At 39.6% G+C, this 16,771-nt stretch overlaps 1 protein-coding gene across 4 annotated transcripts in view; it reads left to right on the forward strand.

Annotated features, from left to right (window-relative positions):
* Positions 1 to 16,771, forward strand: part of sema6cb (semaphorin 6Cb) — a 161,473-nt gene that overhangs the window by 122,255 nt on the left and 22,447 nt on the right. For all 4 annotated transcript variants that reach the window (XM_087848419.1, XM_087848421.1, XM_087848422.1 and 1 more), the window contains one exon: positions 4,355 to 4,432. In XM_087848419.1, coding sequence (XP_087704545.1) covers positions 4,355 to 4,432 — 78 coding nt within the window. The remainder of the gene's footprint in view (positions 1 to 4,354; positions 4,433 to 16,771) is intronic.

Genomic DNA, 16,771 nt, shown 5'->3' on the forward strand with positions numbered 1-16,771 from the left:
CAGGGCCCTATTTTTTCTTACATGTAATCTGAAGAAACTGTTATACATGTGGTACAAGGAGCTTGGAAAGGAAAGCGCCTGGACTTCTTTTGTTTTCCTTGAAGACATTTCTCCTCTCATCCTAGAAGCTTCTTCAGTTCTAAGAGCAACTGGTGGAGAGTCCCAGATTTTAAGTCCTATGGGGTGTCCCCCAAGAGGGCCATGGACCCCCTATTGATCCTCTAACTAATCACACGAGTGAAGGTGTGAAAACGGGTGTGTGTCACAGTCACCCAGGGTTTTGGGTGAACCCATTGTGAAGTCTAGCCCCACCCTATCATGTGATTTCCTGAGGTCAAAAGGCCCAGGATGTGAGTGGGTGTGTGGGAGTGGTTAAGGCGTCTGAGCAGGGATCTCAAATCTGGATTATAGACGGCAGACAGGTGGGGTAAGCCATCGCCTCTGTTCAAAGACACAGATGGCTTCTTTCACTCCTCTTTCAAACCATCAGTCTTCTTTGTCCAAAATGTGAACACTGGCATCCTCGATATCGATAATAGAAGGCCCATGAGCCTCTTGGGGACACTCCCGTAGGGCTTAAAACCTGGACTCTCCACCAATTGCTCTTAGAACTGAAGAAACTTCTCGGATGAGAGGTGAAACGTCTTCAAGAAACTTAAAGAAGTCCAGACGCTTCCTTTCCAAGCTCCTTAGACTACGAATTCCAAAATTGTGGAATGAGTTGCCTTTACATGTTAGACAGGCACCTTCCTTATCTGTTTTTAAATCACGTCTTAAAACATATTTATTTACCTTGGCTTTTAGCACAGCAGGACTTGTTGATGTCTCTTAATGTTTTCTTATTAATTATATTATTTTTAATTTTAAGATATTTTTTATATGTAATTTAAACCGTTTCCTCTCTTATATTTGTAGCACTTTGGTCAACATTGTTGGATGTAAAGTGCGTTATAAATAAAGATGCTATGCTATGCTATGCTACGATCACCTGGATGACTGAGAACCTTCACAGACATGTTGTCCATGTGATGAAACCACATGTGCAAATGTTAAGCAGCATAGTAACTATTCAGAATGGTTAATATTACCTTTTAGTTTTCCATCAAGCAAATATATGTAATCCTTAAATAGTTGTTCACCAGTGACATATCATATCTGAAATCCTTTCCACTCAGTATTTTGTTATTCTCAAAATTTTGGCTGCATAACAGCTGGAAGTCATGAGGCTCAGCCTTGGAGGCCCTCGGCAGCTAATGGATGCCCCATACGCACACACACACACACCATGACTTACACACCACTGTGTTCACTTTAGTTTGACAGAACCATGAAGTTTTAAAGAGTGGCACGGGACACACACAAGTCTGTTTTAGAGAAACTGCACTTACGACAAAGAACAAATGACTTCACTGCACATCTTCAGAAATCAGAGCTGGAGAACTGACTGTGCTGTAGTGCTGATGGCCGTGTCTGACCTGTAAGTGTAGATGAATCTCTATGACGACGGTGAGAGGAGAGTTGGAGAGTTAGTTAGATGTGCATATAAATACAGACCCTATGGCGATTGTATGAATAATGTATTAATGCAGCACACAGTGTCACATATTGGCAGTCACACACGGGGATGAGGCTAATTTCAGGTTCTTGATACCTAGAGGGCTTCAATTTTTGATGCTGGACAAAAACAAATAAAACACTTCAGTTTTGGGGGCGGTTTATTTTGGCATTTTGTTTTTCATTTCCCATGAATGTTGAAGTGTCAGTAGCCCTGCATTGAACACGAGCAAAACGAGGATTGAAACATAAGAAGACATGCAATGGTGTCTGCATTTTTAGGTTTTTGTATACAGTTTTTAGATAGACATCTGACAATGATGATTTCTCCAGCCACTTCATATTCTAAGCCCCTCCAACCAAGAATGATTCTCTTATTGCAAATAAATTATCCTTCGGAATAAAAAATATTCCAAGCTGTAAAGAAGATGTTGGTTTACCAAGAATGCTTACTTCATGCCTAAAGACACAAATACAAGTCTACTTTTGAGGTAAGCACTCAGAAATAGGCAAGTATATGACCTTGCCTAAACCTACATTAACAACAGGGCTTCTGTATTATTGTGCTGTCCTCCCAAGAACAAGAACCGTAGCAATTGTTTGTGAAAATGCCTAAAGCGAGCGGTCTATATCTGTATGTCTCAATGTTTTGTTTTCTTGACAAAGCATGTGGATCGAGGGTGTTTTATGATGCAGGAAAGGTAAAGATATAGGATATTGTTGTAGAGCCTCAAAGGTTCACATTAGGAGGAGGTCTGGGTGTTTGAATTAATCCACACAGCACACAAACTGCTGTTCTGGAAGACACTGACACATGACATCCTGCTGATAAGGGCATCAGCTCAAAGAATCTAATATCGGCTCTTTTAAAAGACAAAGACAAATGTTTTATTTTATCACTTGACATTACCATTATTGCATTTGATTTAGCTTTAAAAAGTCATGCATTATTTATTTATCTTCCATTCCACGTGATCATACATGTTTTTCCCATCAACCCAGTGTGCAGATAATTGAAGAAAATTGTTGCTTTAGCAATTGGAATATAGTTACTGAATTTAGGATGGGTATTATTTTACATTCCTCCTTCAAATATACGATTACATGTATTGCTTTGTAAAGTGTTGCTCTTAAGGCGTATGACCTCAAGGTTAGGGATAGGTTTTTATTGTCGCTTCAATCAAGACAAAGAAAGAAAGTTTGTGTAATGCTTTGGCCCGTGTATTTCTTTATACCCAGTTTGCAGCTGCAGATTGCACAAGTACTAATGGGAGAATATGTCCTGTCTTGACTTTCCGTTTTCCTGCACAGTAAGATGTTGGCAGAGCTGCACACACCTGCATGTTCAGTTGAGACATCAGTAAATACTTAAAGATATTTAAAACGGGTCACAGGATCTTTGTTAGAACTTGCTTTTTTGTCTGCCTTGAAGGTTTACTTGACTTTTTCTTTTCTTTTCTTTGGAATTAGGCTAAAAATATCTCTAACGTAACTGTAGATGGGAAAAGCAGGAGAGCATTATTGTTTTTCGTCATTCTTTTTGTACTTTATGCTCATTATGTCGGTGCTGCTGGGTGAATACCACACACATGCAAAAAGTAAGCTCTGCACCTGTGAAAAATTGTGTTCATTCACTCACTGACACCCAGTGTGGTTTTGCAGACACATACTGGAAGTATGAAGGCCACATGATTCATTCAACACAGGAGAGGGAAAATTGCATCCACAGACTTGTGCAGAATGCAGTGTTAGAGTTTTATCAACAAAACTGATGTGTGGGTCTCGAAATGGAAGAGAAGTACTGAATGTTGCAATGCTGCAGGGAGTTTTTACTGTAGGAACTGTGACTAAGTGAGGTTAATGCTGACTGCTGTAAGAAAGAGGTAAACAGGTCACGGTTTTTATACTAAAGCAAATAGTATCAGCTGACTGTTGCAGCAGTCTGCATGCCTCGCCAGCGTGACTACACTAAAATCTTGACATTCATCATATGTCCCTAATTATTAATGAACAACTTAACCTAGCTAGATTTAGAATTGATGTATAATGCAAAACCAAACAGATGCTGGTTGTAACTTTTAACCTGTGAGACATGCAAAATGTCACAAAGCCATTCTTTTTTCCCCCCCTAATGTCTTTTTGTGTTTTTATAGCCAGACAAAAACAAGTCTGCAGTCCAACCTCTAATTACAAACTAATCTGATTGCCATCTAAATTCTGTCTCTTTGTATGCGCATCAACATTCATTTCTGTTGTAGAGAATGCAGTATTATTGGAAGCAATAACAGGCATGTGATTAATTGTATGAATAATTATTCCACCATAAAGTCGAAGCTGTACTCTATTTGAATGTTGTACATTATTTGTATAACACCAGATTTTAGAAGTAAAGTAGTGGAGCTCTTTAGCCTCGGACCCCCCTGTTTTTATGCAAATTAAATAAAGATGTAAAGATTTATGCTGCAGTTTCAGTAACTCTGCTTTTATTTCGTCAATTAGTGCTGCTTGGTAAATGATGTTTTAGCCACACTTAAAGAAAATGAGGATGCTGCAATTTCATGTCAAATGTGTTTATTCAACTTATCTGTCTTTTCTTAATGAGACATTAAATGTTCAGCCACGTGGTGCAAACCAGCCTACAAATGGAGAGTTCTTTACCCTTTGTTAGTTGAGGGATGTGGGGTTTTTTTAGGTTATTGGCTGGGTAGTGCCTCATTACCCAACTAACATCCACTGTCTGCATGCATGCTGTTCTTCATGTTTCCTTCTATCATTAACTGTCTGTCTTTCTGTTATGCAGAAGCTGTTTGTCCTTACGGGACCCTTACTGCATCTGGCTCAAGTCGGGCAGCTGTGTCACAGTTTCACCTGGTTTCAGGTAAGTCACACGTGCAGTGAGTAACAACAATTTTTATAGCTTTAAAAAAACACTATTATAATCATTAGGCGAGCGCTGGCTTTGAAATCAATCAAAGCTGCTTCACTGCTGTGTTGTTTGTATCAGAAATTGCCAAAAGCATTTAGTCTAATGAGGTTCACTGCAGTGCTGATTTAAAATTATTAGCTGTCTGTTTCATTGCTGTGATGCATACATTTAATGTCAAGTGAAAGATCTTTGCTTGAATGGCAAGCTGCATAATGTAGGCATTTAATTGTTAACATCTCTACAAATTTTACAATCCTCAGTCATATTTTTGGCACCTGTGCCAGAGTCTGCAGCGTGTTGCTGTAGTGCAGTTTGCTCCATTACAGTCATTTTTAGCGCTATGTAGAGATTTGGGATAGTAACTGTTTCTCTTGCTCATGTCTAAAATTCAAAGTGCTCTGAGTAGCGTCTAAAACAACAGCCTGACAGCAGAACACTGTGACATCATTATCAGATTTGAAGACTCAGTGATTATGAAATGATACACGTTTCACTGATTCACTGGATTCCAATCTGTTTGCATTATACTCAACATGGTCAAAGGTCAGCTTTGAGTCAGGAAATTTTGGTTAAGCACATTATTAATTAAAGTGATTATTAATTGCTCTCCGGATGTGAGCAGTGTCGCTAAAAAACAAAAAGGCTGCATTACAAATCTATGTAAATGGTTATGAGACAAGTGCCTTAAACCAGCATGTTGTTGAATGGTTAGCAGGGGCCAGAAGTTTAATTACACAACATCCTATACAAAAAACACTGTATTGTTTACTTTAAACATTAAACTACTGAGGCTATAACTTTAGAAAAAAAGTATTTAATACAAAATGATGCTAATTTTGTGAATTATAATCTCATTTAGAGTGAAATTCAGAATAGAAAAAAAGATTGATTCACAGTCTGGCTATCCTGTTATTGAAAAGTCACAGTGTCCCTGAGTTTCTCAATCAGATCAACTCTGCTGTTGGTTTAGTCTCAGAAATCAAAGCTTGATGCTTCAGAACAGACGTCTGCTAACTACTAAGCGGTTGGATATTGATTCTGTGAATTAACTCATAAACTGATCCTGTGCAGTTGTAAATTCAAGCTACTTATTTTTTTAATCTTTTACTTTGAATTCTAGTGGGGATTCAGATCTGTTGAAGGATACAAAATGCACTCATTTACGTCTTTCTAATACCAGCTTGGCCTTCCAAACTGCCTTAACCCTCTCAAGGCAGGCGTTGCTGATTTGCAACAGTTAAAAAATAACAACCTGATTACCCCACATACATTTTATGAGGTTTTTTTACTCAGAAGTACCACTGCAGGACTTGGTCGTGCATTAGCAACAAAAAGTTTAATTTGAGCCTGAGAGGGTTCATTCTTTATGGCACAGATTCAACAAGGTCCTGGAAACATCCCTCGCAGATTTTGCTCCATATTGATATAATAGCATCACAAAGACTTGTTGGCTGCACATCCATGATGCAAATGTCCAAATTCCAACACAGCCCGAAGGTGCTCTGTTGGATTGAAATCCGGTAACTGTAGTGGCCATTTGAGTATAGTGAACTCATTGTCATGTTCAACAAAAAAGGTTGAGATGATTGAGCTTTTTTGACATGGTGCATTATCTTTTTGAAGGCAGCCATAAACCCATAAGACCCTTGTCCTCTGACCTCTGGCATCATCAAGGTATTTTCAGCTAGAGAACTGCAGCTTACTGGATATGTTTTCTTTTTCAGACCATTCTCTGTAAAACCTAGAGATTGTCGTATGGGGAAAAATACTCAGACCGATTCGTCTGGCCTCAACAACTATACATGTGAACTACCTTTTTTCCCCAAATCTAATGCTCTGTTTGACCTTCAGTTCTTTTTCACATTGTCTTTGTGACTGATTACATTGGCTTCCTGTTATGCGACTGGCTGATTCGATATCTGCATTGCTGAGCAGCTGAACAGTTGTACTCAATGAGGTAGCATATCTTAGTAACAAATATATCTATCATTAACACTAAGCTGCTTTTGGCAAATGAGTGCTAGTACAAGGCGAAGCTATTAAGGGAATAAGCTGACCTTGGTCTTTATTAATGCAGGGTCATTCTGCAGTTTATTTCAGAGGGCACTGCAATGAACTGTTAGTTGACATTGGTTTTCTGGCTCCACTTCAGTGAGTGGCGGTCCAACCAAAACTAAAACATACTTTAAAAGTTAAAAGCCCTTCATGTCGTAAAAGTAATTTTCTGATCCCATCTATAATAATGAATCACCCAAACAAAATTGTGCAGATTTGCTTCATAATCAAACACTCCAGGAGGTTTCAGCTGTTAATTCTTCCCCGGACGAACATATAGTAATTAGTGGGAACCGCCACTGTGGTGTTTGGTCAGTCTGAAAGCACTTGGGAGGGCACAGCGATATAAAGGCATTATTAGTTTCTTAACTCCCAGGCACAGAGGACAGGTCCGCAATTTAGTCAATAATGTGCAGCCAAACAGGAAGAGAAGCAATAATTTTTTAATCTCATTTCACTCCTCAAGTGAGTTGTTGAGCACTGCACGGATCAACTTGACCTGCTGGGGTGATGTGCTCTTGACAATCAATAGCTAATCTACGATGAGACAAGTGGGCAACATTAACATGATGAATTTGTGATCATCATTTTGCCGGACTCTCAACATGTCTCACTTTTGTTTATTGTACTGGACGTGTTAAATCTGTGTAATTGGGTTGTTGATGGTGAAAATGTGGTGGGTGAGAGGCAGACGGGTCAGCAGAATTAAAATCCAAATATATTTCTTTGCCCTTGGAACTTTAAATGCGTTAAAGCTGCAAGCGTAGGATTTGTCAGGTATATTATTAAATTAAAATCACAAAAGAGTTTGGTTTACGTGGGTTCTCCCCGGGTGTCCTTCCTCCCACAGTCCATAAACATGCAGTAGTGGGGATAGGTTAATTGGCCAGTCTAAATTGCCCATAGGTGTGAATATGTGAGTGCAAATGGTTTTCTGTGTCTGTGTGTTAGCCCTGCGACAGACTGGCGACCTGTCCAGGGTGTACCCCGCCTCTCGCCCTATGACAGCTGGGATAGGCTCCAGTGATAAGCGGAAGCAAATGGATGGATGGAGTTTCTTTTAGCAAGTAAAATCCACCCATCCATCCATCGATCAGTCCATCAGAGCTCAAAGCTTTTCAAGATTTGTGTGATCTTGTAGCACTGAAATAACTTGTATAGTATAATGTTCTGCTATACACGCTCCTCCAGTTTTGGCTAATGAATACATCTTTACTCATAATACTTTTGGTGAGGCCAGTTTTTCCACACCTCAGTATAGTACTAGGCAGAAAAACAATTCTGGTGCCATTACTGCCAACCTATTTGGCTCTGGCATTAAAGGGAAAGTTAAGGTTTGCAGTAGTGCACCAGTAAAACCTGCTGCTGCAGCTCAGTTTGTGCTCCAAATTTAATCTACGCCCATTTTCCTCTGTCCCAGTATGTTTGAATATTAAGACAAAGATTTTTATGCTTCATCTATTTCTGTTGTGCGTTCCTTCCCGGTGTAAAGGAGTAGGCAGTTAAGATCTTGAGAGACACTGGGGCACTGCATCTGATTCTCCCTTTCACTTTGATGTGTGATGTGGCTACAACTGTTATGCAGGAACACGAAATTGAACCTAGCCTGTGGTTTGGTTACTGGAGAGGTTGCAAGGTGTACCCGGCATTACCCGTGGAGGAGGCCGACATAATTAAGCAGAGCTGGCGCTTCTCCCGTGTGGCTTAGGGCAGGAAGCAGGATGCTGTGTTGATTCATTCGGTTTGTTTTGACAAATAAAAAATGAAACATGATTAATTTATTTGTAGTGATGCTGATTATAGGACCTCAAAAATGTGCATCTAAATTGACCAGTCTTTGTATTTGTAGCTAGACTTTTGTGCTGTAGTGTACTTGCTAACACAGGGTCTGCATCCAGCCTGTGTGATGTATGACTGATGTTATCAGCATGACTTTCTCCACCAGATGTTTGGCTGGTTGCTTGTTCAGCAAGCCAAGGTGTAACACAAGATTGATGGAGTTCATATTCTTTCTGTATTGCATCACAGCGATAGGTGCGTGAGACATTTTTTTGAACACATATATATTTATAATGTGTAGCGTGTGGAGAGAAACACTGCAAGGAATTGAAGTTCAGGTTCAGAAATGGTAGTAGGAGACAATAAAGGAAAATAAAAATGGAGCAGGGGAAAAACTTTTTGCAAACTTTCCAATACTCAGACTGAGAAAGAGTAGCAGTCTGGTTAATGCATAAAAAGCCAGTTCCATAATAGAGATTGAAAATAATAATTGTGCGCTGTCTATCTTGTGTGCCGCACAATATCGTTTAATATTTAGTATCTACTATTATCTACTGCTAGCTAGTTTATTGTGATGGTGCTGTTTTTATTATGTTGCTCTTTTTTTGTTTGCTTTCTCTTCTGTTTTTTTTTCTCCATACAGGTGATCCAGGTGTTTCGTTTGTTTTTCTTTCTTTCTTCCCCCCTTTCTCACCGTCTCTTCTCCCCTCTGGTTTTCTTTCTCTCCCTCTCTTTCTTTCATTCTTTCTCCCTGTCCTATCCCCCAGTCATGTCTGTCCCGTTTGTAGCAACCGAAAATAAAATAAATTCATAATTATAATAAAGGTCAATTAAATGGACCAATATGGCAAGGCCACGATGATCCACTTGGTAAAATAAATCCGTGTGGCATCTTTCTTGGCCTTAAGACAACAATTCTGATGGCTAAAGATCCAAACGGGACACAAAAAAGAAAAAAAAAAAAAATAATAATAATAATAATAATAATGTCATAGTTCTATTTAAGGACGATCACCTGAGACAATTTTGTTTCACGGCCACTGCAGACCACTACCGTATGCTGCAGGAACAAAATAAGCAATGCAATTTCAGCTGGACTCTAATGTGCAAGCAACAGGTCGGCCATTGCCTCTGTTTTCTTCAGACCCTTCCCTCCCCCTCTCCTGAAGTCTGGGCCATAAAATCAGAAGTGATGTTCAGCTGCGTGTGTTTCAATCATGCAGCCATGTACCGCTCCGTTTGGTAAAATAGGGAAGAAAGATGGATGGCTGGTTGGTTGGATGGACAGATGGATGAATAGGTAGGCAGATAGATGGTGGTAATAAAATCTAGAGGAGGAGGGGTAGGAGGTAGGAGTAAGGGCAGTTAAAGGTACTATTTTCTTCTCCTGACAGTCAAGGACTATGTGCGTCCCTGTGTGGTTGATGTACAACCTGCTGCTAAATCACCTCGCCTGGCGTCTTTTTTTCCCCCTTCCTTTCTTACCTCTCTGTACATGGGTTGTAAACTGTTGTGCTTGGAGTTTGCTGTAGACTGACATCGCACTACATTTGCCCCTGTCTCACACACAAACACACCGAGGGAGAGTGGCACTCTCACTGTTGACTGGCTTCCAATAGATTATTCTGACGGCTGAAAATGTGCAGCTCTGGAATTATTGCATATCTTCTGCTTGGCCACCCAGACATATTACTTTCCCTGCCCTTGCACGGACAGAGGCTAATGGGATTTTTTTCTAATTCCTGCTGCTGTTGTTATATTTGTGTATTTGAGAGAGCCTGGTGTTTTGCTTCTTGTACATAAATCATTATTTTTGTTTTGTTTTCAGTCTGTGTGGTGAAATTGTTGGCATGTGACTGTAAAGGGATAGATTTTAGGAAAATATACACTTAATAGCTATTTTGAGAGTTTTTTGGCCAAGGATAGTGACTTCCTGGAGTTTTGTGACTTTGCGGTTGCCAGACAACCATCCGATTCCACCAAATGGTTAGCTTATCTTAGCATATAGCCTGGAAACAGCTTATTGTCTGGCAGGCTAGCATTATTAACACTATTCCAGAAAGTCGCTGCACACAGACAAGGAAAGGAACAGCATATTGTAGATTTTAAGTTGTGGTTTATTTACAGAGTCAAGCTGGCTGAAATACTAGGGTGAAGTGGTTAATCTGATAATGTGTGTCCTACTGAGGGGGGGGGGGAGGGGGAGGGGGGGGGCAGGCATTACTTACTGGGTTTATAGAGAGCTGGATGTCAGCTAGAAATTTGCTGCATTGTTTAGAAATCTGTGAATGTTTCATGGCTTTGGGCTTTTTTTATGCCTCCTGGTGCATGCTGAGATAATCAGTAAAGACACGCTGCTTTCAAGAAAGTAAGGAAGAGATTATGATTTAAAATATTTTTGTCATTATTAAGAAATTCGTGTGGAATGAGATATAAAAGTTGGTAAGCACCATGAATTTTCAGAGAGTTTGAGAACTGGAATGAGTCTTAGGGTTGATGATTGTGGTTGAGGTGAAGACTTTGCAGTTCTCACTGGATGGTCCTCGCATATAGAGGAAGTTTTGATGTGGCGTCGTGCTGCCAGTGTGCACTGATTTATGGATATAGTGTGCGGTTTGATTTATGAGTCGTGTTTAGCGTGCAGGACGGAGCCACACTGGAAGCCAGCGGACCGTAGTCTGAGAAAGATCAGCCAAAATATCCTGCCCAAACTCAACTACAGTATCAGACCCGAGCCAGGGAGCAGGACAAGTATGAGCAGACAAAATGAAAACAAAGGGAAGGAGGAGAGGAGGAAAAAGAAACTGGGAGAAAGGACAAAGCCAATAGGTGCAGAGAAATGTTCATTAAATGAGCGGAAAATAATGAAAAAAAGAACACGGGGGTAAATGAGGGAGAGAAAGTTTAAGGAGGATTTCTCAGAGCAGAACATGTGTTATTCATTTAGATTTTTGTATTCATGGAAAGAAGCGGTCCGCTCCAGCTCTCTGTGTGCGACTCTGAAGTAACATCAGATTTTAAAGCTGCATTAACTGATATCTTCTATATATGTGTATATATAAATATATATCATTGTAAGATGGTGAGAAATAGCAAGTGAATGAGGAGAAAGGGAAAAGAGGATGATAAAGGGATGGCGATGGGACGGGAGAGGGGTGAAGCGATGTGAATCAGGGAGCAGCAGAAAAAATCTTTTTGAGATGAAGCAGCTCAAAAGTCATCTTTCTCCTGGGACTTCCTCCTCTGTCTGTCTGTCTTTTTCTCGCTGTCTCCTCTCTCACATCACTCTTTTCATGGACTATCAGTCACTTTTTTCCCCCCATTCCTTTCTCATCCAGAGGTGGCATAAATTTTAATGACTGATTTGTGGCTGATCCAGAGGATAGGTGGGAGAGAGCAGAGCACATTCACAGCCCCGTTTCCATCTTTTCTTCTCTCACATTGAAATATGGCAGTACCAGATGGCTTGGCTTCATATCATTTCTGGGTGTTTTAGTTTATCCATTATGCATTCAATGCAATCAGTGTCACCAGTGCATAATGCCAAGGACAAAGAGTGGACAAAGATCCTAGAAAGGAAAAGCATATCTGCTCTGTAAAGAAGATGAAACGGCTAGGATGAGGATCAGGCCACCAGTATTTCTACTCAAGATGTGATGACAAAGTTCTGCACCTCTGCTCATGAGATGATTTAAATTTGGCTCATTGCTCCTTCAGGGTTGCTTCCTTGTGCACTTTGTTTATTTAAATCACAGTCCTGTTCTGAGTCTTTGCAGTCTTGTGTCGACAATTTAGCCTTTTCTATGTCAAAATGGTCACAATTCGTAGCTCCATCTACAACCCGAAGATCAAACATGAGTGTAGTGTCAAAGTCAAGTGAGTTCTTTCCTCAGGGCTAGACTGTACCCAATGTTCTCTCTCAGGTGCCTCACAATGGTATAGTACAAATGCACCAACAAGTGACCTTGACCACAGTGTGCGTCAGCAAGAATTGCAAGTTTTCTGGCAATTTGATGCAGTCATCAATCACCACCTGCTCTTCTCTTTAGATATGGCTCAACACAACTTTCTTCTCTTGCACAAAATTAAAGACTCACTGTTTTCACTCACCAAAAGAAATCCGGTGTGCATTACAGATATAAATGATCACGTCAAAACTTCCAGAATATTTTAAAAGTAGCAGTTGCTTTGCAGCTCTTCCAAGCTGATGACGTATAATGAGCTGGATTTTAATCAGGGCAGCGTTTGGATTTTCATGGTGTTGCAGAACTCACCGGTTCCTGAAGGTGTCAATCACCTTAAAAATACATTTCTTCTCTTTCAGTTTCTCAGAGGCTTAGGAATTTCTTTAAAAGTGAACACTACTTTTTAGAAAACACTAATCAAATGGATTAAAAGAACAAGTATGGTCTATTTGCTGGGGACTATTTTCACCTTTGGATTAACTCTTTCTGCTCCAGTATTTCCAGTAATCATCCGTCTATGTGGGATCAATAATAAAAAAAAAATCTACTATGTGTGGGAGTTCAGTGCAATAAATCATAAATAATATGTCACCCACTGCAACCTCACCGATGTGTTTTTAGAAGTGTTTGGAGAGCAGTTAACCTCAATCTACTAAACTTTTCAGTTATTTACTTTGTTTTGATCTGTTTTGGACTCGTAAATACTGAAAATAAAGTTAAATGCTCTAAAATCTTACAGATTCTGCACATTTTGGTTGTGTTGCAGTTTATCTGGGAATTAAAATATGGTAATATTGATTAAAAATAAAAATGGGACACAGGCATACCCTGATGCCAAATGCCACTAGTACCATATAATGTGATGATGGTTTCACTGACTGCCAGCTGGAGCAGACTCTGCACAACTTCTGTTCAGTCATGGCGCCAAATCATAAATATAACTGGCTCTGCAGTCATTATTTCCCCTGCTTTAGGACATTAGCAGCTATACTGTATGTTATGTTTAGTTCATACATTTTTCCCCAAGCACCTTGTATTTAAATTTCTTTGAAGTTAGACAATATTTATTATTATTTTACTGAAACACTGAAGTGCGGTCAACTCTAGAATATACATACACATGTTTACATATTACATATATATCTGTAGAAAATATCTACAGCCATTCAGGTTGTGTATGATTGAATTACACATCTGTATCCGTGCAGTTCTCCATCCTGCCTTGGTGGTTACACATGTGATTAATTTGAGCCTACGTTTTTTCCTTGTTTATGGAGTCCCGTGTGAAAGAGTTATTTTCTTGTGCAGATGCTCACCTTACCGTCATTAAAGTGGAACGTCAGACATCCAAAAACATTATTTCTCTGATCTGCTAAATAAAATCAATACTGTGCTCCTGGCTGGAAGGGCATTTTGTTTTCAGTGTCAGAATAGAAATAAAGACCACGGAACAAATCTAGCACACCAGGCAGAAATTTAGATCTCTTTGCTCAGCAGCATAGTAAAAGCCTCAGTACTTGAACCTAGACTGAAAGATTTTGTAAATAAGAGCAGTGAGCGCGTTGTAATTGTGAAGTTGAGCACGACAGTGTGAGTGGTCCTTGGGTTCAGCTGTTTATTCATGCTCATGAACTCCAGGACAATTATGGTGAAGGGTGCCAGCGGTTTTGCATATTTTTTAAACATCAAGGTGACCGGTCAACCTACTAGTTAAAACAACTCTATTTATAACCTTGGTTTACTTTTTTTTCACAGTGTGAAATAAAATAGTCCTTCCACTTGCTGATTGTCACTTCACAGTTTGACCTTCACTTTAAAAAATGAGTTTGAGGCGTGTGTTTTTTTTTTTTTCCTGGTGAACAGCTAAAGGTGGATGGAAACAGCAGGGTGAAAATGTCGGTCATTTCATCTTAACATTGTTTGTCCAGAGGGAAATTTGCCTCAAAGCAAAATGAATTTATAATACAAAATATAGATGTAAGTACACTCTCCAGCCACTTCATCAGGTTCAGCTGCTCATTAACCTCCTAGGACCTAACGTCCACAAATGTGGACATCACATTTTGGGTTGTCCACACCAAAATACTACATTTTGCTCTACAAGGCCTGATATCCACTTACGAGGACATTATACTGCCACTGTTCTATTGATATTTTAAACAAATATGCTCATATGTTGCTCTCATTTTTCTCAGAAACAAAAATTAGGTAAAAAAAAAAAATCTGATAATTCTTTGTTTTTACATTCATCAGGTGCCAATCAGCCCAAATATCAAAGAGAAATTAAAAATGCATGCCGTGGAGAAGTTCAGGTCTTAGGATGTTAACCCAAATATCTAATCAGCTGTTCAGATGTCAGCAAGTCATGTCAATAGTTATGACAGTGATTTAAAAAGGTGTAGTTCATTTTCCTTGTTTAAAAACATGTTTAAAAATAGAGTATTAGAAAAATATATATATCAAGAATGAAAAGAGCAAAAAAACCCCAAAAAAACTCTTGATTCTTTTGCTTTGATGTAGTTACTTATCTAAGTTGGAAAGTTTTGTTTTGTTTTTTTGCTTGCTTGTTTGTTTGTTTTGTTTTTGCTTTGTTTTATTCTTTGCTTCGAGCCCTGTGTACAGGAGCTGCATGCAAAAAGATCTTTTGTTAAAAGGGTTGGCGTAATAAGCAAATGCTTCAGCCAATACCTTTTGATTAGCCTTGTCTCATGCTTTCTTGCATTGTGGTAATCTTTATTCTGTCTTCACTGAGATATTTGAATACTAATCAATAAAATCAAAATCAAATCAAATCAAGTCAGTGATCTTAGGCAGACATGGGCAAGGTAACCTGAGTGTTTCAAAAACTGGAGGCCTGCTGGATTTTTCTGCTACCTAACCAGCCAACCTCTTAGGTTTACAGAGAATAGTCTGAACAAAATAACATTGTGTTGATGTCTGAGGGTTAGAGGAGAATGGCTCAGCTGCTTCACATTATGAAAGGAAGGTAACAGTAATTCAAATAACCAGTCATTGCAACCAAGGTATGCAGAAGAGCGTCTCTGAATGCACAATATGTGCAACCTTGAAGCCGATGGGCTTCACTAACAGAAGGCCACACTTTGTATGACTCCTTACAGCTAAGAACACAAAACTGAGGCTGAAAGGGAATGAAGATTAGACAGTGGGTGATTGGAAAAAAACGTTCCCGATTTCTACCACGGCATACAGAACTGGAACCACATAAAATGTGTTGTTGATGGTATAACGGGGGGATATTTTCTTGGCATACCTAGGACCTGTTCACCTTTGTTTAAATACCACAACCTACCCCTGTATGACTACAGTATACCCATCTTCTGATGGCTACTTCCAGCAGGATCGCACACCATGTAACAGGGTTCAGATCATATCAAACTGGTTTTCACTCTGTGTACTCAAGTACTCCACAGTCACCAGATCTCAATCCAATTAATCCAAATCTGAGAACAACTTGGGGGTCCAACCTGGTAGTAGCAAGGCATGCCTAATTAAATGCCCAGCGAGTACTGATTAAAAGCAAGTGCAACAATGGTAGGGTGAATAAAAAGCAAATGACGACTAACATACAAAGTCTGTGACTTAAACAAAAAGAAAAAATACAAACGGATAAAAACTTCATCTGTTGTTTAATGTCAAGCACACCAGCTGCTCCTAAGCTGTGAAAAGGCATCCTTTAAAGATATATCTTCTTTTGTTTTTCTCAAGTTTATCTCGCAAACTACTCTTTTCTCCGCACAACACTGAGTATCAGCATGGTGTTCTTTGATTTGATAATCACCTCCTGTCCTACGCCAACACTCTCCCTCCTCAGGAAACATAAGAAGTTGGTATAAAAGAGTCAGGGTTTTTAGTGAGTAACAAAGGGTATAATTTGGTGCACCAGGTGGGCCCATGTGAGCTAATCAGCCTCCTTGCAGAAGGTTTTACAAACACAAATCCCTAAATTTGACTGTTTGCAGTGAAGAAATGATTATTTGCACTGATTTCCCCCCCCCCCCCCCCCCACCAACCTCCTTCTGAGTTTAGTATTATTGCTTTTTCGATGCTCATTATTTGAATTTGTGCTTGCAAAAGTGTTTCTCTTGTCTCTGTGTTAGAAGACTTTTTTGCTAATAATAGATGGATGCTGGGGGTCTGTGTTTGCATAAAATCTGTGTGAGACTTATGTTTCTGTTTAGGTTATATAAGGAACTAATTGGTTTGTTATGGAGTGGGCGTGTGAGTGTGCTGTTACAAAGTGTTTCTTCTTGTATACTGGATCATTACACTTAAGCTTATGCAGTATATGAGCCTGTGTCTGCTTTATTTGGTTCATTACAACATGTGGGAGGATTGTTGGCGACGATGTGAAGCTCAGCTCAGCTCAGCTTGGAAAGACTTCCGCTCCACCGTGCACTGGCTCAATCTCAATGCTTAACCATCAAACGGATGCATCTGGATGAGCCGTTTATTTGTGATTGACTTGAAGCTA

Source organism: Neolamprologus brichardi, chromosome 11, assembly GCF_056152115.1.
Source record: "Neolamprologus brichardi isolate AB-2024 chromosome 11, ASM5615211v1, whole genome shotgun sequence".
Lineage (NCBI taxonomy): Eukaryota > Metazoa > Chordata > Actinopteri > Cichliformes > Cichlidae > Neolamprologus > Neolamprologus brichardi.